The sequence below is a fragment of the Harpia harpyja genome, chromosome 15 (assembly GCF_026419915.1).
Source record: "Harpia harpyja isolate bHarHar1 chromosome 15, bHarHar1 primary haplotype, whole genome shotgun sequence".
Classification (NCBI taxonomy): Eukaryota; Metazoa; Chordata; class Aves; order Accipitriformes; family Accipitridae; genus Harpia; species Harpia harpyja.
The window spans coordinates 7,203,399-7,226,296 of NC_068954.1; the positions used below are offsets into that span (position 1 = coordinate 7,203,399).

Genomic DNA, 22,898 nt, shown 5'->3' on the forward strand with positions numbered 1-22,898 from the left:
AACTGACTTTATCATGCCCAGGGCTTAGATCAGGTTTCATGGTCATGTTCAGTAGCGGTTTATTTTTATATGCGTGGCTCTCTGAGGTAGTGAGAAGAGAACAAATTCTTGTTCAGGGCTAGATACTGTCACTGTTTAGGCTTTCACAGCTAGATGAGCCCTCCCTGAAGTTCTCACACAGGTACAATAACTGCAGCTCAGCTGGCACCTTGGTCACTCTTTGCTTTTCCACCTCACGGTGCAAAGTTGACCTGGCCGCAGAACTGAATTTTGCGACTACCTCTTCTTTTTCTGGAGAGGCAAAATCACACATGCCATAAATCCTACATATTTAGTATTTGGGTCTACACACCGGGAATGAGGGCCTATGTCTGAATAGGTACATACTAACAAACACTTCTGCTGTGCCAGATGCTGCAAAATCTCCCTTGACATGGAGTTTAAACCAATGGGGTTTCCTCCAAAAGAAAGTCTGCTTCTGGCAGACAGGATGTTTTTGTAGGTCAGGGATTATCTTTGGTGTGATAAGTGTGAAAAAATTCAGTCCTTATTGATGAAAGGAAATAAGATCAGAGAAGCATCATAGCAAAATTGCAAGAGAAATAGAAAAAAAAATGTTTTGGACCAAGATTTCTCTATTCATGTCGACTTTTACTCTCTATTCAATTGACATGTCTATTCAAATTCCCATGTAAAAAATTTCTATCCATGACTAAATCTACAATATTTCATATCCTATTCTCAAATGGCTTATTGAAAGAAAAGTGATGCTTTTTGTCCTTTACGGAGGAACTCAGTGCAACATCCAACATACAGCTGGGAAGCAGTCTTACAGTAGAGGACTGCCACACTGCCTTACCTTGGGATATATCCCTTCTCCAGCAAAAGTTGTGCTAATCTGTTCATGATTTTAGTACATAAGCAGGGTAGGCTCTGATGTGTGCTCAGGAGAACTCTGCAGCTGATATTGCCAAAATAGTGGTGTTGCAAGTAATGGGGAGACCATTATCAATCTGTGTTAGAACTACTGCCCAGAGTACCCAGCAAGCTGAGGCAGAGGGGTTGAAGTTAAGCAGGACACTGTCGAGGTACCACCAATTTTTCTCTAGTTAAGGCTGTATCAACATTTCTACTAGAATACTTGTTTCCAGAGGCTTGTATAATTCAGCCGGGAAAATGTGCTCTGAACAGAAACTTGGCACAAAATGTTCCAAGCAGGGGCAATATTTTCTTTTTGAGGGCATGAAGTAATGCCTGTATTTTTTTGTTGCTGAGACAGAACAGCGGCAAAAAACTAGGCATTTCTATGATAAAAGCTGAAAAAAGACATGCCTACAGTAAAAAGAACCAGAAAGAGTAGAAGTTTATGAGATAAAAAGTGCAGAAATATGGAAGCTCAAGCTTAATTATTTTCTGAGTTTTCCTACAGACACTTCTCTGTCTGAATAAAGTTTTTAGCTATTTGGGTGCTGTTATAAATTAGCTCATTCTGTACCAGGGTCTGTACTTTGATGCATCCAAGCATCTTCCATTTATTTCAACAGGGTTATGCTTTCAGACTTTTCAAAAATAAATAGGAAAATTTTGAAGAGGTTGAGAGCACACACAGAAGATTAAAGTACAAAGTAAGTTGAGCTGCAAAGGAAAGATAGCCTCAGGGAGCAGGAAAGAAAAACTTTATTTTCTTTAATGAGGAAGCAGGAAGAAAATGAGAATAGTGTTGTGGGCACATTGGTACGTCAGAGAGGAAACAAAGAAAGCAAGGAAAGATGAAGATCAGAACTGCTTCACATTTACTTGTTTTCAGCAGGATTTTGATTGTATGTCTGGGCAAGAAGGCCAGATCCCTGTGTTTGGCCTGAAAACCCACAACCCACCTCAACCTTGTGGTTAAGCAATGACATTTCGCACCACTATGGGTAGGATGAACATCCAAATGTCTCATTGGATCCTTTACTTTTAAGCCATGAAGAAGGTAGAAACAGTTGGGGAAAAGAAAGCCTTGAGGATTAAAAGGAAAGCCTTCCAGAAAAATTTCTTCTGCCTGACAGACATGTCCGAAGAAGAAGTTGCACCTCTCCAGCGTTCGGGAGATGAGGTGATGTGTGGGGCTCTGTAGTGAGAAAAGGGAATCCCTCAAAGAACACCTCTAAAAAAGCTCCTAAAATCTTCTTGGTCAGAAGTGTATGCCTGTGAGCTGCTGTGATCACAAATTCCAGATTACTCCTGGAGAAATTATGAATGCCAGCACTCAGTGCCGGATAGGTACCTCTGCATATCTCCAGGAGATTGTGGTGTTGCTGCTCATAAGAAGGCAGAGAGCAAACAACAGGGGCATGAAACACCTGTGTTTGCAGCATGGTGTGCACCTTTCAGCTCTCATTCAGAGCTTCGTCAGGTAAGGAAGCAGCTCTAAATTTCCTCCCCAAGGGTGTGAAACCCAAGATGGGATCCCTTCCTTGCTGTACATGGAGAACAGGTCATGGAGAGGCCCACGCTGAGGTGGGACAATCTGCACTCACTTGGTCTGTGACATTGCTTTATCGAAGCAATGGTGAAGAGAAGCATTTTAGATGATGGATGAGCTGCCTTCCATATTCAGTTTCCTTCCCTTTTCAAATGCATGATTGTTTGTGCAAGATGGTATGGAAGAAGAATCGAAGTTTTGACTGTCTAGAATTTGATTATGCTACCCTCCAGACAATGTTTCGCTTGGTTTCCACTTGACCTGAATCTTCTCAGATAGATAGCCTTAACATAGTTTTTTATTTAAAGCCTTGTTGGAGGATACGCTGCCTCTTTGTGAAGTATCCCTTTTCCCCAATGCTACAACATGTCTCTTGCTCACTAACTGCCTAACTTTGCTTCCTTTCAGTGTTTCCTAAGACATCAAATGAGAGCTTGAGGTACTCAAAAACCTAGTGTTGCAATGAAAAAGAACTTATTAAAGTTTATAATTACAGAAAAATTAATCAAAGAGACTTAGCATGGTACTTGCATAAAGACAATAAGCCAAGCTATTGTCACAGTGAAATATGGAATAACTCCATTGAAATAAATCTTAATTATGCTAGAGTCACTATTCAGTGTGACTTAATTAAGAGTAGAGCAGTGAAAGCCTTTTGGGAAAAAAGAACACTGATTACACAACTACTTTACTTCATATTTCTTCCTTCCCCTCTGGTTCTTTTCCTTCCCACTGGAGACAATTTCAAAACTAGAGTTGTTCAAGTGAACTTGAATAAATATTAGCATGTGGCAGGTTACATCCTAAATAGGAATTGTTTGAAGTAAAAGGTTGAGAACAATAACCCTGAAGATAATCTCTTTAAATTATACATGCAAGGTGCCATGCGTCCGTACCTATCTTGGCCCTAAAAAGTATGTTGCTTTGTTAGGCAATAAATTTATGAAACATCAAGTACTGGACTACAGAGATGAAGTCTTAACTCTAATAAAAAAGACAGAAGAATAGATTAATTAAGGTTAAAATAGCCCGCATGGGAAAGTGTAAAGAAAAAATTACAGAAAGAAAATATACCTTCACTGCAGCCTCCTGAATGCAGCATGCAACAATGGCTATAGAGTATAGACAGATATATTGTTCAACAAGCATATCAACAATGTAAGAGGTTCATTTGTCATGATTTCACTTTTTACCAAATAGAAAGCATGCAAAGCCAGATATATCACGGCAATAAATCTGTTGACTTCAACAGAGTTATCTCAGCAATGAATTCAAACCAGTAGACTTTGAGGGAATGAAACCAAAACAAGTAGGAAATGCACACAGGGTTCTTGGCAGCTTATGTAGACCATATATAAAACCAGACATTAAATGAATATGCACAATATCCCAGGGGACTTATGGTAACTGGGAAAAAAGTGTATAATGAAGATCCAATATGCTGCATGTATCAGAGCGCCAAATTGTTTTGCATGTGCTATGTCCTTTCTTCACAGGTGCTTATGTAGCTCCAGTTGAGCTGAACAGGTGCTGCAGAAAAGGGCAGAATTTATTGAAAAGGACTGAAAGCAAAATAAGCAAAAAAAGGAGAAGGATTTAAAAAATATGGACTCCCCATCCCCAAATGATTCCAGTGTGAGCTGGAAGGATCCACCTTTCTTGGTGGATCTGGAAAATGGTTGATAACTAAAGTAATAAAATGACATCCGTGGAAGATCTCATTTGTTTTCTGCTCCACTCCTGCACTGATGTAGAAATAAAAAACTTCTAGTCGCAGAGTGTAATCTATATATCTTGTGTCTGGTATATACAAGTGCTACTGCGCATGCATGATATTGAGAGAGAAGCTGGTTTGACATCTCGTCAAACTCTGGCTCATTTGTGTGAGCCCACCTTCAATATTGACATCTTCTGATTTCTTAGCTCACCATTATCTGCTAGGGGAATTCCAGTGGCAATTTTTAAACTATCTGTTGTACATAAAAACCTCATAAGCCAAACATAAAATTTCAGCTGAGTTACTCCTGAGATGTATCCCTAAAATAGATGCTTGGGAGGCAAGTTGAAGGTTTTTTTCTTTTCTCTTTCACTTGATATTTGGTCATTTTAAGTGAGGTTAATCTTACCAAATCTGGATGAGTCTGCATTGCCAATGTCCGTGTCTGAACTAATTGTGCTGAGCTTCCTTTATCACCAATGGACAGAAATATGCATTTTTTTTTAAGATGTGATTCATTTACACCTAATGCACAACTGTAAAATTGGTCAGAAGTGTCCGTCACTCTCCTATGGCCATAAAGGAAACTCAGGTATAAATATCTACATTGTCAACATCCAAAGTCAGATGAGATGAATCTTGGCTTTGATGGCTTTGGAAAACGCTACTTTCTTCAATACAATGCATGACAGAGAGATCCCTGGGATACAACAGGGCAGCACAAGAAAAGACCAGCAACTTCTCCTGTGACACCTCCAGAAGTGATACCCAAGGGTCACAGTTGTGCTGCAACAATCCAGGTTTTGTATGGGCAGTGGAAGAAATGTAAGAGGAGGTATGGAAAACTTGACATTCATAACTGACTGTTCTAAAAAGGATGGATATTGCACAATGCCTTCAAGATGCAAATCAAGGTCAGTGAATACTTCCCAACTAGAGACACATCTGAGCCATAACCCAACATTAAAGCATCCCCTGCTCCTAAACCTTACTAAAGTATTTAGATCTCAGTTTTGCAGCTGGCCCTTGGGTCAAACCAGTAACCTTGATCTAGCTACACCTGAAGTTTCAATCTGGATTCAAACTTTGGAAGCTTTGCCTATCTAGAAAGTTTATCTTTCTCTAAAACCTGTTGCACACAAAAGGTTCCTTGAACAATCAAGAGCTTTGACCACTCCTAAAACACAGAGGTCATTTTTGGCAAATGGTAATGGCAAAGTACAGAAAGTATAGAGAAGAGGCAAAACTGCATTCCTTGGAAACAGAAGCAGCTAATGAACATTAGAATTGGCATTCAAATGGCTTTTCGTGCTGCAGGTGAATTTTCTCTGGCTCTCCCTAACCATGAAACAGTAGAAAGAGGTGAGACGTCACATAACAAAGAATCAACTTCTTGCAGAGAGGTTTTTAGTAAAACGTACGTACACACCCTCATCAGCAAACTCTGCAGGTTTGAGACTGAGTTAACCAGCCACAAATAGACATGTATACACATTTTGGAAGGCAAACAGCTTCCAGACATCTTTTAAAGGTACCCACAAGTAAAACAAAGTAGACATAAACACTCCATATAGTGATATCTTTACATAGTGTCCTCATGGATACTATATATTCAGGAAGACATTGCTCATGTAGGTGATGCTATACAATGTTCCAGAGAGTAGAAAGCAAGCCCTTTTAAAATACTGAAAGGGGAGATGGACATGGCAAGCTCCAGTGCAGAACTGGGCCAAGAGCAAACTGAAATGGCTAGGTCTGTTTTCATCCCTTCTCTTGGGCTACTAAGCTATATAGTTTACAAAGCAGAGAAAGTCATTCATAGTTCTTTACAGTACAATTTCTAGTGTCACATAGTAACTGCGGATTTACTGCACTCTCCTGTGAAATTTCAACTGCCATAACAAAGCTTTATGTTGCAGACATCAACACTCAAATATTTAGGAATAATAATAATAAAGACATTTCACCCTCCCCTCCCCTTCCCACAGGGGACCGATCTGTCTTCTTACAACCAGGGGTTAATTCAGCCCCGTGCAAACCTTAACAAGGTCTTTTTTGTGTGTGTGGCAAGTATTTGACTGACGTTTTGCTTAAAGAAGGGGAAAATCCCGCTTCCTGCAGCATATTGCAGGGACCAGCAAACATATCCCTTCGTCCGTTGGACCAGATACATAATGATAATACTGTGCAGGTGCTCCAGAGCTGACTCAGCTGTTACACGATCACATTATGCCTGTGATATGCAATCCATCATTATGTTTAAAGCGCCTGCTTGATTAATATTCAGTATTTAATGTCAACACAGAATTTAGAATTCAGAAGTGTTACACTGCAGGAACTGCAAATACTGCTGCAGTGGTAATGGCCTGGGTTAGTTTTGTGAGATCTGTTCATTCAAGGGGAATTTCACAACTCAGAAATACCAAAATGGGTGTACGGTATTAACTACCAGCTGTGACCTCTTGGGATAAAGGTCCTGTGTCACATTTAAAGAAACTAAATGTTAAATTTGCAAATGGCTATGATTATTTCTTCTCCTATATGAACAGTCCATCTATCCCTTAGCCGTATAGCTTTGCCATCCATATTCACAATAAAACTCTAATTGTGGTGTTACAGATACGCATGGTACACTAGAACTGGGAAGTACTTTGGCTTAGATTGTTTTTAACATCTACTTCCCAAGTGCATAAGTTTCATCTTAACCAACTTGCTCAAGAAAATAAGAAAAAAATACCATGGCATTTTTTTATCTCTCTTGGTCTTGTTCCCTTTTCTCATTTGAAATGCTGCCGTTCTTTTTCTTTTCCATGGATGATTTTACCAAACAAATCTGCCTTTTTCCCTACTGTTTACTTAATGGTAACTCTTTTTTTCACCTTTGCTTCAGTCCTACGTAAGACAGATCAGGCAATTCCCATCAGAGCTACAGTTTGAGATTCAGGAACACTTAATGGCCAACAGACTCTTCCCTGGTGGAGAATGAGGATTCAAAGGAAACATTTGAGATTATTTTTACTTTCATTATTTTTGTTAAAAAAAGTTTGCACCTTGATGTGTCATGAATACCCCTTCTTGATCTTCCTTTGCCTTGTCAGACCTGGCCAGCACAAGCAGCTGAGATCTTTGCTCTATTTTCCCTGCATCTCTGTGCAACGCTTTTTTAAAAAGAGAATATACTATTTTTTCTAAGCCTTTCAGACTGCTGTAACATGATCAGGATTCTCCTGAATCTCTATGCATTCAATCTCTTCTCGTTCCTTCCTTTTGGCCCGTTTCTTTTTCTTGTGGTGCTTTTTGGAAGGTGGGAAAAAGGTTAGAAAGACAGGCAAAATAACAAAACAGTGCAGAAGTGTGCAACTGCCGGCAAGCAGCAAGCATTTGAACAGTGTGAAGGTCAAGTTTGAAGGCACAAAGAGAAGGGGGACCAACCCAATAAGAAAAGAAGAAACGTTCTGCAAAATGGCTGTCCCATGCTCTTGGAGGGAGTTCTTTATACACTGAGTTCGGGTGTGCTCTGTAGCTAGTACAAATGTATAAAGCAGGGGTGCACAGTGATCTATGGCAAAATTCAAAGTGTAGATAAGGCACAGTATAGAAATGCAATCCATGTCTACATTCCATAAGGTCATCAAGCCAAGGACACCCAGCTCTATTGAGGTGACACTGAGAATTAACCAGAAATTTCCCAGAGGATGAATAACCAGGAAAAAGGTCAGTATTAACACCAGCAGGATGCCAAAACCAGAAATCAGGACAGGCATAGTTACTGATAAACCATAGTGGTCCATGAAGACAAATGTAGGATTGAACACAATGAACTTGATGCTCTGTATAAGAGAGAGTGGCCTCAGCTTCTCCAACAATTCTATCGCCTCCCTCTGTGTGTTTTCACTAGTCCTGGCCACCAGGTACAAACGAGAAGCAATTATGTTGTTCTCATCTCCAGCTTTGGAGAAAATGATGTCATTTTTGAAGTGCTGGAATTCTGGCTTTTTTAAAAAGGAGCTCTGGAGGATGCTGATAAAGTCACTTTTGTTGGTTGCACTGATGTTACCCACTCGAAGGTACTGGTAATATTGTTCAATCCAGGAAACCGTATTGAACCCCTGGCTTAGTGTTTTTAGGTCTTCTTGCACAGTGCCATTCCAGTACTCCAGAGGTTCGTAAATGTAGAAACCTATCACTGGGCTGTAGTTGCTGAAATACTTTTGCTGTATGAGGGCATAGGAGACGCTTGGAGACTCGCTGGCAAGAAGGTTGATAATGTTGGCTCCGTCATTAATCTGTAAGCACCCCATAAAGGAGAAAGAGGCATAGATGAGATACAGTATCACCACAAATGGCTTGACATAGATGTTGGTAATCCACTCATTGTAATGCTCTCGGAGAAAATGCTGGATAAAGTGATGCTGGTACGGGTTGGTCTCATGATGAGAAGTATGCTGATGGCCATCGTTCATCATGGTCTGGAACCACACAGGTTTCCGGTCCAGGTACTCGGCTGAAGGGATTTTACAGCAGAAGATGCTGTGATAACGGTTCTGCTCCAACTGGCCAGCAAAGACCAGGCAGGAGCCAAAGAAGGAGAAGATATAGAAGTAGTTCAATAGGATGGAGACACACATGTTCTGGCAAAAGACTTTTACAGCTTCAATGTTGGTGAAAGGGCTCGCACCCATGCCGAAGGCTATGAAATACAAGGAGCTTGTCATTGTGTAGGAGACCATGACATCTGAATAGGCATCTGCTACTCTGTCCTTGAATGGCAGATTCTCTCTGGTTCGACGCCATCCTGAAAGAAGTTCAAACACTCCTTTGGTTCCATGACCTGAAATGAGAAAACAAAGTGTATACATGTGCATAAATAAAGGGGGTCCCATCATCCTCCAGGTTTTTCATCCTCCAGTAGTCAAAAATTTTGCCAGCTAAGTTTTGTTATGATTTTTTCACCAGTTGAACAAATGGAAATTTGTGAAGTATCTGCCTAAAGCTAGATACCAGAATTCATATGCAGGTGCTTAAATTAACAGCCTGATATTCTGAGACTCTCCATGCTCAGAAATGAAATGATGAAATACTCTTTAAAAGACACTCATTGATGGGCATTGAATTAGTTCCCAAATGGACTGCAGATGTAGAGCAAAGGAGAACATGAAGTTTAGTTCAAGTCTGGGGTTCATTCTTGAAGTTCCTTGTGGCATCCTACTACATCTTTCAGGGTGTAAGGGATTCAGTTTGAAACACTTAAAAATGCAAGTAACAACATTTTCTTCCACAGAGTATAAATTAAAGGCTTTATTTGAGAAATGGGTGTGACCAAGAAAGGGACATCTTGGTTCTTCATGCTGAACAAAGGAAAAAATACACTGCCATTAAGTATCAGAATAATTTGTATGATGGTTCTCTACCTACTGAGTGAAACTGGAACTTCTCAGTGATAGTACACAAGTTTCCACACTATGTGAAATTTGACATGCTGGTGGTAATGATGGAGAGTACAGTAATGGCTAAATCATTGGTCCACATTAATTGTCTAGAAAATGTATGGGGTTTTTTTTCATGATTATGTCTCCCTATGTCCCTCTTTCTCTCTCTCAGCTATCCAGAGTTCCTCCTGGTGAGAAGGAACTCCCTCAGCTCATCTGAGAGGACATTCAGAAAAAGAGTCAGATGTGGTCAGTGCTCCATGACAGGTTCTTACTTTGTATTCCATCCTGAGAAGTATTTTAGGGGTATAATTTTTTAATAAATTTAAGCTTGATACAGACTTACTTTCATTTTACTCATCACAGTCACAGTCCAGGAGGTCTACAGCTATTAAACTTTGGGACAGAATGGTAAAGTTGAAGCTAATCTTACTGGAAAAGGTTTAACTAGTAAAAGTTATTCCTTACGTATACATTTTTATATAATTTTTTGTTGAATATATATCTGTGTATACACCCCATATTCTTTTATTTCCCATTAGAGAATTTCAGCTTGGGGGGAAATATAAAAACTAACATTAAAAAACACAGCCAAAAGGGTTTGGCTTTCAAATAAAATTTTTCATCAAAAATTAAAAACACATATTTAGGTTTGGATGAGAAAGTGGAAAGTTCTGTGCACTTTGGATCAAGCCCTGACAAAATTCTCGACGATGTAAGAAAACACACTGCTGAGCAGAGAAAGAAGTAGAAGCAGATTGCAGATACTCCTGCCTCTGTTTGTGTGCCTTCACTCTCTGCAGCAGCAGAATTGCGTGCAACAAAGCATACACAAAGGTAATTTTCTTGTAACAAAACCAGAAATATGACAACAGGACATTTGCAAATAATCAAGTGTGTAATAGGGAACAAAAAGTCTGTTGAGTTTGTCTTTTGATTTAAATTGTTTAGATTCATATAGCTGCTTATGTTGCCCAAAGCAGACTCCTGACAACAATTCTAGACAGGGAAAATTACAGCATAAACTGTCAAGTTCTGTGAATGTTACCTGTTTTAGTGCAAAACTGTGTCCCCAGTGAAAGATAAATATACAGTATTACAGAAGTCTTGCAGTTAGCAAAAAGCCTGTATGGAAATGCTGCTCTCTTGTGAATCAGCATCTTGGTTCAGGAGGGACCTTGAATTCCCTGGTAAGTTTAGGGTGAGTCTGTTCAAATTCTCAAGGCTCAGCTGTCTTGCACACTGTCACTTTTGGACCATCAAGCAGAAAGAATTGGCTCCTTGGACTCAGTAGAGGTGCAGAATCCCATGACTCAGATGAAATTTTATATTATGCTTAAAGCAAGTGTGTAAAGTACCCTGCAGGGTGTGGACCAGGCTGGCTGGTTACCACTTCCAGTGCCCATGTCCTGGCATGGCTTAATTTAGTGTTATGGGAATCATAGAAACATTTAGGTTGGAAAAGACCTTTAAGATCATCAGGTCCAACCGTTAACCTAGCACTGCCAAGGCCACCACTAAACCATGGCCCTAAGCACCACATCTGCATGTCTTTTAAATACCTCCAGGGATGGTGACTCCACCACTGCCCTGGGCAGCCTCTTCCAATGCTTGACAACACTTTTCAGTGAAGAAAGTTTTCCTAACATCCAATCTAACCCTCCCCCTGGCACAACTTGAGGTCACCTCCTCTTGTCCTGTCACTTGCTACTTGGGAGAAGGGACCGAGCCCCACCTGGCTACAACCCCCTTTCAGGTAGTTGTAGAGAGCGATCAGGTCTCCCCTCAGCCTCCTTTTCTCCAGGCTGAACAACCCCAGTTCCCTCAGCCGCTCCTCATAAGACTTGTGCTCTGGACCCTTCACCAGCTTCGTTGCCCTTCTCTGGACACGCTCCAGCACCTCAGTGAGTGTGTTTCATTTTCTTCTGGGGACAGTAGAGCGCAATGATGTCCCTCAGATATCTGTGCTCACCCCTTCTCCACCTACCGACTGATTTTGGATGGTTCTTTTCGAGACATTTCTGACAAAGGTCTCTTTAATGTATGACTTTACCACTTAAAACTTGTTCATATCCCATATGTCCATAACACCTCTCTTTCCGAACCAGCTCCTCACCTCATTCTTGCCCCTTCTCTTCCAGCTTTAGGCACCCCTCTTCTTTCTCTCTCTCTCTTTTTGTTTTCTTCTCTTATGAGGAAGGCTGAGGGGATAAGTAGTAGCACAGGATTTCTGCTCCTATTGCTGGTGTCATTCCTTCCATCTCCCCATCCCATCAAGACTCTTCCACTGAGGACAGAGTGATCACACTGAGTGGAGATGCTGTTTTCTACCTCAGTTTCCTCTCTTCCCCCCACTCTCCCAGGTACCCTGCTGTGATCTAAGACAAAGGGAATCCTTGGTCTAGAGACCTCACATTGGAAACACTAATTTAGAGTCTAGATGGGACTTTGAGAACATCTTTCCTCTCTAACTTCTCTCTTCTGCCTTTAACAACATGACAGTAGCCACATTGGGTCAAACCAAGGATTGCTCTATCTCTAGTTGACTGGACAAAGTGCAGGGATAGATTTTCAAGAAAAGGATGTTGGAAACAGGACACATAGCGTAATTCTTTCCTATTTCAGCCTCTGAGATTTTTGCATTCAGCCAAGAGGCCTGCCAAAACGAGAGGCTACATTTGCAACGTCATGTTTGGAGGCATTGAGGGACCTTTATTCATTTGTCTAATCCATTTCTAAATGGATGCATACTTTTGGCCACCACAGCCTCCTGCTACCAGAATCCTTATAACTTCATACTTGCTGAATGAAGGAAGGACTTGCCTTTGTTCGTTTCAAACTCTCAGCCAGTAAAACTTTATGGCTGAACTAAGCAAAATGTAAACCTGTTGGTCCATGAACAGCATCTTTAATAAAACTTTTTCTATGCATGTGTCCTTTGTTCCTGGGATCTCCCATCTGAATAGTCCCAGCATCCCTCACCCTTCTGACATATCTCATCGACCACATGTCCACAGCTGGGTGTGTGCTCCTTGCTGGCTGTCCAAGATGAATGTGCTAATTTGCCATCTGGATGTTACCAATAAAATATAAAATAGCTGAATTCTGCCTTCTAACTCCTCTAGGAAGTACTAATCTGGGATTTTTTCCTCTTTCTAGACATCAATTTTCACAAAGCTTCTAGGATTGCAGTAGTCTCTGAGATCTCTATCCCTCTTCTAGATGTGACTGAAATGGGCCCATTATTTGCAGGATGTTATACATGCGAATGTATGGAAAGAATAAATGTGGCAGTCTCTTGTTAGGAATCAGAGCTAAATGTGATTGGCAAAATCAAACAAAAAATAAAAGATTTTGAAAATGTTAAAACAATAGTGCGGATCATTGTAATGTAGTTAAATTGGAAATTTATTAAAAGAAGTCCTTTCGCAGAAACGGCTTAAGTTATGATGGATTGGCACTTTCCAAAGAAGCCTTAGGTGAAGCAATGCTCTACCAGCTCTATCAACAATTTACAGTAATATTGACTTTTCTCTGCTTATTCCAAAATTTCACTTATCTGCCCACTTGTAATGTTATGTTCACAGTTGCATATTTGCCATGTTTTTTTGTTATTAATTTATAAATTTTAGTGTATCACATTCTCAGTGATGAGTACCTGGGTGCATTTAATCTTAGGGTAGGTATGTAATGACTAATAGAAAGGGCATTTATTGTGAAACGTGTATGCAAAGACTACCCAAGAGTATAAACTAATATGTATGCACAAACTTGTGTTAATACTGAAAATTAAAATACTGTAGTTAAGGTCTAGACTTTTTTTTCTAATAGAACAAGTAGCATCTTAAGGTAATAAAATATTGACATTTGTAACTTCTTTGAGGATGAAAATTGGCACTGATTTTCTTAAGTTGATTATTATTACACAAATGTAAAATTTCCATTTATCTCCCTTTTACAGATAACTTCAGCTCTATCACATAAATACAGGAACAGGGGAATACAGTGCAGTAATTCCCTTGCTGCCACAAGAATAAATCTTTCCCTGACTGGTTTTCCCACATCATTACTCTGATAACAAGTTTTCCAGTCGGCCTCTGTTGTTCTCCCCAAATAAGCAGGTCTATTCCCCTTTCCCAAGAAGGATACAAATCCATTTTTTTTCTGAACGTTTTCTGACATTTCTGATGATTCAGGCACCACAGTCACTCTGTAAAATTCTGTTCCTTCAGCTTCATCTCTAATGTCACTGACAACATTGAGAGTGGAGTTAAGTTCACTGAGCAGTTCTAGGAAGGTTCACAGGGTCTTTAGCTCTGGGTCAAAACTGCCAAGTTTCTCTGGTACTAACATGACATGAATGAAGTACAGCAACTTTTTATTTGCCAGACAGGCAATGGCCTATGACTACTTAAGCAGAAAGGAGACAACAGAAATTCTTATTCCATTACTTGTTAGGTCAGGAGAGCAAGTAAGGGAGGCTGCAGAGAAGGTGGAAATATATAATGCTTTTTCTTCCTCAAATTTCAAAACAAAAGGTCAATTATGAGCAGATATTTAAAATGTTAGAAGAGGATAGGGATAGAAATAAGAATAGTGAAATAACAGATTAAAGACCACTTGATTCAGTTAAATTTATTCAAGCTGGAAGAGCCTGGAGAAATGAATCAATTAAAAGCTAAGCCAAAGTAATCTCTGAACTATTAGCAGTCACCTTAGAGAATGAATGTAGATGGGATGGTCCAAGAAGAACAGAGAGAACAAGCATAGTATCTGTCTTCAAAAAGGAGAAGGAAGATGACCTGCAGAACTTAACGCCTATCAGCTTAGTTCATATCTCAAAAGATCATAGAATAAGCAATTGCAAACCAATTTACCATTACTGAGAGGATAGGAAGGTGATCAGAAAAACCTGATACAGATTCATCAAAACCAGATAATCTCAAGTCAACCTAATTTCTTGCTTTGAAAAGTAACTAACCTAATGGAAAGAAGGAGAAGGAGACAGGCTATCTATCTCAGTAAGGCTTTTAACATCTTTCTACTGGACTTAGCAAGTTTTTAAATACTATTGTACTTAGTATTCTGACAAGAAAATTAAGGGAATACTGTCTAGAGGAAAACAATGGGAAATATGTATTCAACTGATTGAAAGTGTGCACATATAGAGTTGTTTCCAATGATCTATCAGTTTTCACAGGGACATTGCATCAGAGAGATTGCATCAAAGATCCATCTTGGGCGTGGTTCTTTCTGATTTTTTCCATTAATGATATGGACGCTTATGGAATTTGTGTGTGAGGCTAAACTATGGAGGAGTTCAAACCCTCTGTAGAGCAAGACTTTAAACTTGGAGAAGTGGTCAGAAATCAGTAAGATGAAATTTAATGAAGATAGATGCAAGGCACTTTGTGTTAGGAAATCAAATGAAAGAAATGCATAATAAGGAATAACAGGTGAAGGAGAAGTGAGACAGAAGATTGTTTAGAAGATATGGGGAATTTCAAAGGGAAAAAGTAAAAAATATTCTGTTACAACACATAAAAAGCTGAATTAACAGTAATAAACATTTGGAGGCAATAATTTTGCTTACTCTAGTATGATGGAGTCATAAACTGGACCACTGTTTTGAAACGGGGCATGATATTTTCATAGAGTCATAGAACGGTTTGGGTTGGAAGGGACTTTTAAAGACCATCTAGTTCCAGCCCCTCTGTGGGCAGGGACATTTAAATAAAATTTGGAAAAATTAAGGTGAACGCCTTGGGGAATAAAACCAGCAAACAATAACCTGTTTGTGAAATATGAAGAGCACAAAGAAAAACTGAATCTGTTGGCTTTTTTGCTCCTATAGACTGGAATGTCAATGGGGACCCAATAACATTCAACATGAAAAAAGTTATTATGAAGAGGACAGCAATCAATTCTTTCTCATTTCTACTGGGGGGCCCAAGGAATCATTGGTTTCATTTGCAGAAAAAAACATTTGCATTACAAAAAACAAAGCTTTCTTCCTCTAAGGTTCATTGAACACTGGAACACACTATCTAAGGAGGTCATAAAGTCTTCTTCATTGCAAGTCTAAAGGTTAGATTAATAAAAGTTAATGGAGGCGCTAGGTACATCCTGTCTTAGTGCTGTGAGGTGGATTCTATACAGATTCCTGAGGTGTCTTACTTTTGTACCATCATACCTAACTTTGACTTAAGATGCTTAGGAATACTTAAGCATGGCAACCAGTCTGCCTTCTGTGTTGTCTTAACCAAAGCATGCCTGTTCAGCATTTATCTGTTGCTTCTGCCACGACCCATCAACTTCTTGGGATAGGAATTTGAGCTGCATTTGTCACTCAGCATAATATCCACTGAGACCCCAGTCTGAAATCACTAGGCACTGCTGGAAGGAGGGGCTGGGTACCGCCAGGGTACTTTCTAAGAAGACCAACATGACTGTACTTTTTTGGGTCAAGACATAAAGAAGAGGGTTTGCTGCTATAGGTGATAGCAGTCAATGTGGTGATATTGGTTCTGTCTATGCTATATTTCAAATAAAAAAAAGTCTTAGAAGTAAGTGCCATAGCACAGCTTTACTCACCATTTCTGCACTAAGAAACCCACATATTATATTCAATTTTCATTAACAGCCACACCTGTAATCTTGCCATGTATACACAGGATGCAAGGACAGCTTTGTTGTAAATCATAGTGGTGGACGCTAAGTATATTTTTACATGAAAATACCTTGCTGTGAGTCTACTGGAAATAACCTTTCCATTATTTTATCTAGAAAAACAACCTATAACTTCTTGAGGGGGGAAACACAGTTTTTTTCCCCTGGGAATAAACAAAAAGGGCACACAGAGATTTTTTTTTTTGTCTTCCTTAGCACTAGAGAGGCTAATTCATCTCCTGGAAAAACTGGGGTTTTTTTATCTGATCAATGTCCCATGATAGCAGGGGCCATGGCTATTAGTAGCACATTGACATGACCTCTTCTCTGTCTAATTAAATGTTTTAGGACAATATAGTTTATTTAGGTGAAACTTAACAGTGTGTGGTACTCAGAAAGTGAGGCTGTGATCTAATATTCTCTTCTGACCTTAAAATTTAAGAAACTATGAACTTATCCAGGTCTATTGATTTGAAAATACACCCCCATTTTAGATAGTTTAGGCTCACACAATCATTTTTTTACGGAGGAAGAACTTTGCATCTCAACATAGTGCAACGTAGGATGCATTTGTTCTTCTGCTTAATCACTAATATTAGTATCCCCACTTACATTTAGAAAACTAAAGCACAGAGATTAAGCAAATTAATCACAGTCACTAAGGACCATCCCCATTTCAGAAGGGAAGAAAGAATAGAAAGAATGATTAAACTACTTCTTTATGAAAAGTCAGTAAATCCTTGGGGTCCTTAATGCAGAAGGCAAAGAGGATTTGAAGCTTGGTGATACCTTAGGTAGCATTAGGATATACGAGGAAATGTGTACCTTAATGGAGATCCTGTTCTGTAAAGGTAAATCTCAGCACAATGCGTCCGGGCAAGAGGTGGGCCTTGACCACAAGGCCGAGTATACAACTTCCCAGCTTGATTAAGGATAAGGAGAAGATAAAGTATATTTTTTAAAACTAATCTAAAATATAGGTAGGAAAAGAATGGTTTTAATTTTATATCTCTCTAGGTACCTTTAAAATGATTGTAATTGAATTGTTCATATAGTCGGATTTTGGACCTTTTCTTCTTTATTTAGTTTTCCCTTAGCTATTGTGCTGTTTTAGTGGTAACTAGAGTAACCAAGGAAGTCTGATGAGGCAGATGAGGGACTAAATCACTCTCACCATGGTTAGTGGTTTACTCTTTCTCCAGAACCTTAGTACAAGAAGTGAAGTAGGACCTCATCCTGCCAGTAAGGTGCCTGGAATGGTTCAGACTTTGGGGACAGAGGGTCTTCGGAGGAAGCGATGCACTGCTGACTAGCATTATCCAAAGGGAGGAATTTCCTTGAGCTATAGGGATTATCAGTGATATTACAGCATTTACATCCTTTGAATGTCACTGAGCTTACAGCAACAAATACATAAAGTCCGGCCAAGATCTGCTGGTGAATCACCTGCAGAATTTTTGTTTTCACAGCACATATGATTCTTTATCTCACTTGATACATGGTATTTTGTGATATTAAAAAGCATCTAAACAGAGAAATTAAATCATTTCTAGGTGCATTCTCCTTGTGATACCATGGCATACACATTTTTTTCTCTAATCGGATTTATGCAGACATGCTGACAGAGAGGTTTACATCCTGCTGTGCCTTTCCATCTTGAAAAGTATGCAGGGCGGAATTGTTCTTTTAAGTAACAGGTCCCTATCATAATAAATTGGCTAATATACAGAGGTAGGTTTTATAGCAGGAGTGTTTAACCAAGTGCAATGACACCTCAGCCAGTTGAACCATGTGCCTTTAGCAACAAGGACCTCAGGGAAATCTCCAGTACTACACAAGGGACTTTGGTATTGCTAGATTTTAGCACTTTGGACAAACACAGCAAGTACACTTGAGGCTATCACAAATATCATAAATGAAGTCAGTTATGCTTAATAGCTATTTCAATTTCCTTAAAAATCTTTCTGCCAGCCTATGACCAATTTGCAGGCCTGAACACATCAGTGACTTCCAGCTCCCAAGTTTTGGTGTATCCCCATTACAATGTGAACCCCATTAAAAAAGTAACAGTGCATCATGGGGCACTTTTGTTAAACATACAGACTATGACTGATGCCTTCATGTGTGCTCCAAGCGATTGCATTTATTTCTGCTTGCATAAGCACTTCTGAAAGCCTTTTAAATAATTCTGGGAACTGCTGATGAGACCAAAATATAAAAGAGTTAGTCTCCTCATGGGCATTTCAGTGGAGCCTGGCAGATAGCGACCCTGTGAGTGTTTGAGGCTGAAAAGCAGTGAGGAGAGAGGCAAACATTTGATTCTGTCTATTGTTTGCTGTATAATGGCATTTCAGAAGAGCTCAGTATAGCCTAACACTGCTCCCATAAAATATTGCCAACTTCTCAACCACAGCCATAGCTGTGGTAGCTGATCTCCCTGCAGTGACTACAGCAGGAGATGTTGACTGTTTTAGCCTAAGGTTACCTATCTGCACGACTCTCCCAAAGAAATGTCACTCTCTTTTCACCTGTTAGAAAGGGAGCTGAGACTTTTAGCCTAGGAGCCTGACTTTTAAAGTGCTAAAATTACATGAGAATAATCATATCTTCTGTCTCCATCCTGTTTTCTTAAATCTTTCAGTTGCAGAAGGAAGTCTATATAGAAGCATATGCCTGTAGAGGAAGAAAATGATGTAACGATGTAGCAGTCATAGCAGAGTCCCTCTGTTAAATTGCCTTCCCAGATCCTAAGGAACATCAATCTGTAAATTACATTAACGCGAATCTGTTGGAAAGACAGATGAAAAGTGATGGTTCACTTGCTCTTTTGGTCTCCTTTCTTTTATGTACTCTCTTCAGCTAATCAGCTCCACAGACCTTGACAGCCCCCCTCACTCTCTCTACCCTTTCCCATCCACCTCAAAATAAATGTTGTCTCAGACAACATAAAGAAGCCCAGACATGAGCAAGCAACTATGGGAACTGGGCTAAATCACATGGTGATCATTTACTTACATGTCACATCCCTTCTGCACATCCTCAATCTTTCATCAGTTTCTGTTTCTCATTTCGCAGACTCTCCAAGGCAAACACTGTTATCCCTGTTTGCACAGAGACCAGCATAATGGGACCTTGATCTTAATTTGAATTAAGAATAATTAATGCTAACATGAATTTGGCAGCCCTGATTTTGAATCTTATCCAGTTTTGGATCTTTCGTATTGACAAGGCCTTTCCAGAGCTTCACCATAAGCATCCCTGGGTAGAAGCCCAGGGCTGAGCACTGGAGATGAGCCAAAGACCTGCTAGTCCAGACGCAAACATGTTTCTAACTGAACTGTAGTGACACCACTTTGCATTCAAGGTTTGTTTGCTACAGTTCATTTTAAGGTCAAATTTTACAATTTTTCATGCCTAGAAGCTCCTCTTCTTCTTGCTAGAAGGAACTGAAATATTAAATAACAACCTCCCCCCGCCCCCCATGCATTGAAACAGAGCTGAGCAAGGAGAATGTTCCAATGGATGTGATGATTAGTCATCAGGCTGCACACCTCATTATGTGAGATTTACATTTCAGCTAATGTATACGGCTTGCAATTTGTATATAAAGTTGGAATCCTGCTTAGTTTTCTGCTGTGCTTAGCAATGAATTAAAATGCTTTTTGCTGTTTCTCATCTAAGCCTTTTAATGAACATTGTAAACAAGGACTGCACATATGGAAATTGCTATTCATTGATAAGAATTTAAGCAACATAGAAGACAAGGGAATGAATTTAGATCAACTATTAATGAATTTATTATATAGTCATTTATGCTAAAAGTATAGGATGGATTTGTGACACTGATCAGAATGCTTTGTTTGTCACCTGAATTTGCTAATCCAGTAACATCCAAAAGAAAATCACATGAATAAGGTACTAGTGACTCTCAAGAAATGAAAATGCTTTGATCGAGTGTGGATTCTGGCATCCAGAAAAAATAATCTGTACTTGAGTCATTATAGAAACAATGAGTTCGGTCATTTGCTACTTTCTGGCAGAGAGCGCGCAATTGTGGATTCTTCAAAGAAAAGCAACAAAATGGTGAAATAGTTGGAGAAGCAAATAAAAGATGTGAAAGAATATGTGTCTGAAAAATGACTGGTGCATTTGTAAGTTTGAGCAAATGAAGGGAATGCACGAGTGTTTGAGGAGAGTGGGACAAGTTTCTGGAGTTATCCATGAGGGAAGTGTATAATGTTTTCAGTGGTGGGACCCAGTTATGAAAGGGGAAAACTTTTACCTTTCAGTGACAAGACACATTTGTCTGCACAATCTGAATTTCTGAACTGCAGGATGCCAGAGTATAACAAGCAATAAGCAGGAAAAAGTGCACCCTTCAGTTTCCCCAGTAAAATTAGTTATCTGACTGACTGACATCCCCTTGCTTGAACAGTTGGAAACCCTCCTGGACAAAGCTTTGTGGGGATTTATCTCCCTTTGAAAGGGATATAGTCTGTCTGATCTCAGACATTTCTCATACATCCCCAAAGCCTAATGGGGCACCATCTTTTCACACTGGCTGAAGACCTGGTTCTGTGGCTAGCTGGTGTCCTTGGTTTCAGCTGGGATAGAGTTAGTTTTCTTTCTAGTAGCTGGCATAGTGTTATGGTTTGGATTCGGTATGAGAAGAATGTTGATAACACACTGGTGTTTTAGTTGTTGCTGAGCAGTGTTTATACCAAGTCAAGGACTTTTCAGCTTCTGATGCCCAGCCAGCAAGAAGGCTTGGGGTACACAAGAAGCTGGGAGGGGACACAGCCGGAACAGCTGATCCAAACTGGCCAGAGGGATATTCCATACTGTATGATGTCATGCCCAGTATATAAACTGGGGGAAGTTGGCCGGGGCGGGGATTGCTGCTCAGGAACTAACTGGGCATTGATTGGCAAGTGGTGAGCAATTGCATTGTGAATCACTTGTTTTGTATGTTCCAATTATTTTATTATTGTTATTATTATCATTATTATTTTCTTCCTTTCTGTCCTATTAAACTGTCTTTATCTCAACCCATGAGTTATACTGGGGTTTTTTTTTTCCCAATTCTCTCCTCTGTCCCACTGGGTGGGGGGTAGTGAGCAAGCAGCTGTGTGGTGCTTAGTTGCCGCCTGGGGTTAAACCATGACAGCTTGGTTCGTGGGGTTTGTAATATGCTAAAGAGCGTGAGTACTGCGTCTTGGCTGAAGTAGCTAATTTTTAATTGTTAGCCCAGGGCCAGGTTCCAGCTGAGAAAATCAGGGCTAACTTCTATCTCGATAGTTAAGGCAGGTCAAATCCATTCCTTCTCTAATAATTTCTATTTGGAAATTACTCCAGCCGGTGATACCGTGCTGCAGAGCATAGCACGCCTGCTCTTTACTTGGCCACTGAGGTTTCCATCTAAACTACTTATCTTGATGTAAACCCACACCTTTTCTGCAATGAAGAGAGAGCTCCAGACCAAAGAGAATGAACCCATTTGCTGACAGGGTGATATTTTTAACAGTGCTGTTGTTAGTGCAGGATTTGCTGACATTTGTTTACTTCAGAAAAGGGATGGGAAGTCAGAGCAGGAGGCAACGTTAGCCTTTTGCTTCTGTTTGCTGGGAATGAAGGAAATACGGGCGACTGTCTCAGCAGCTTGAAAAAGAGGTATCAAATCTCCCTTTTCCTTTCCCAAAAGCTCAGGTTCTGCATTGCGCAAGGATGCGGAGGAAGGCTGCTCTGCTGCCCTTGCCAAGCCTGAGACGGCGCTCGGGCAGGAGACGTTGGGTGCAGTGCAGATGCCCCGTTACAGCATCCCCGCTCTGGCTCGGGTCGTCCCGCTGGTGGGACTGCTCAAGCGGCTGCTGCTCCACGTCAAGATACAGGAGCTGTGCTGCTCACACAGTAATGCTGTGGGGGAGCAACAGCCCTCTCCCATATTCCCAGCTTGTCCCTCTAAATGTAGCCTGGGGATCGCAGGTTGCAGATCCAGGATGTGTAGGTTGCATATATACTTATATTTATCATATATACATATATTTATCAAACAGCAGTGCCAGGGAATGCTGTAGATGCAAGAATTCATTCAGCTGAGCTGCCAAATGGTTATAACAGTCCTCAGCATGCCTCTGCATAGGCAAAAGCCTATCCTTGGACCTAAGAGTTTCCTCTCATTATACAAAGAGTGAAAAGCAAAATGAACCAAAGAGAGAAGAAATGACTTATCCAAATGACTGGAATAAAACCCTACTCCTTACGTTTCATTATGCAGCTCTATTGAAAAATTACAACTGCAACATATTGATGCTATGCCTGCTGCTCCACGACTCTCAGCTAGACTGATATCAAAACTGTTCAAAAACCTGTAACACTGATATGGATCATTCAGGAGGTTAAGAGGACTTGTGTATATTCATGGAGGAAAACCGCACAGAAAGGGTCATTAAAATCGGAGACGACACATTTGGATGTGGAAGCCAGTGAGCCAAGAAGCAGCTGGAGCCTGAGGGAGTGTTTTGGGAAAGTATGACTTTACGCCTGACCTGTTGGAAGTCTCATTTTTAAAGCACTTGCCATTGGCTACTATCAGAGATAGGATGCTGAGCTGGATGGA

At 40.1% G+C, this 22,898-nt stretch overlaps 1 protein-coding gene across 2 annotated transcripts in view; it reads right to left on the minus strand.

Moving 5' to 3' along the window:
• Positions 1-3,619: 3,619 nt before the first annotated feature.
• The window catches only part of PTCHD4 (patched domain containing 4), a 93,082-nt gene continuing 73,803 nt past the window's right edge, over positions 3,620-22,898 (minus strand). For both annotated transcript variants that reach the window (XM_052810100.1, XM_052810099.1), the window contains exon 3: positions 3,620-9,015. In XM_052810100.1, coding sequence (XP_052666060.1) covers positions 7,382-9,015 — 1,634 coding nt within the window. In that variant the 3' untranslated portion in view covers positions 3,620-7,381. The remainder of the gene's footprint in view (positions 9,016-22,898) is intronic.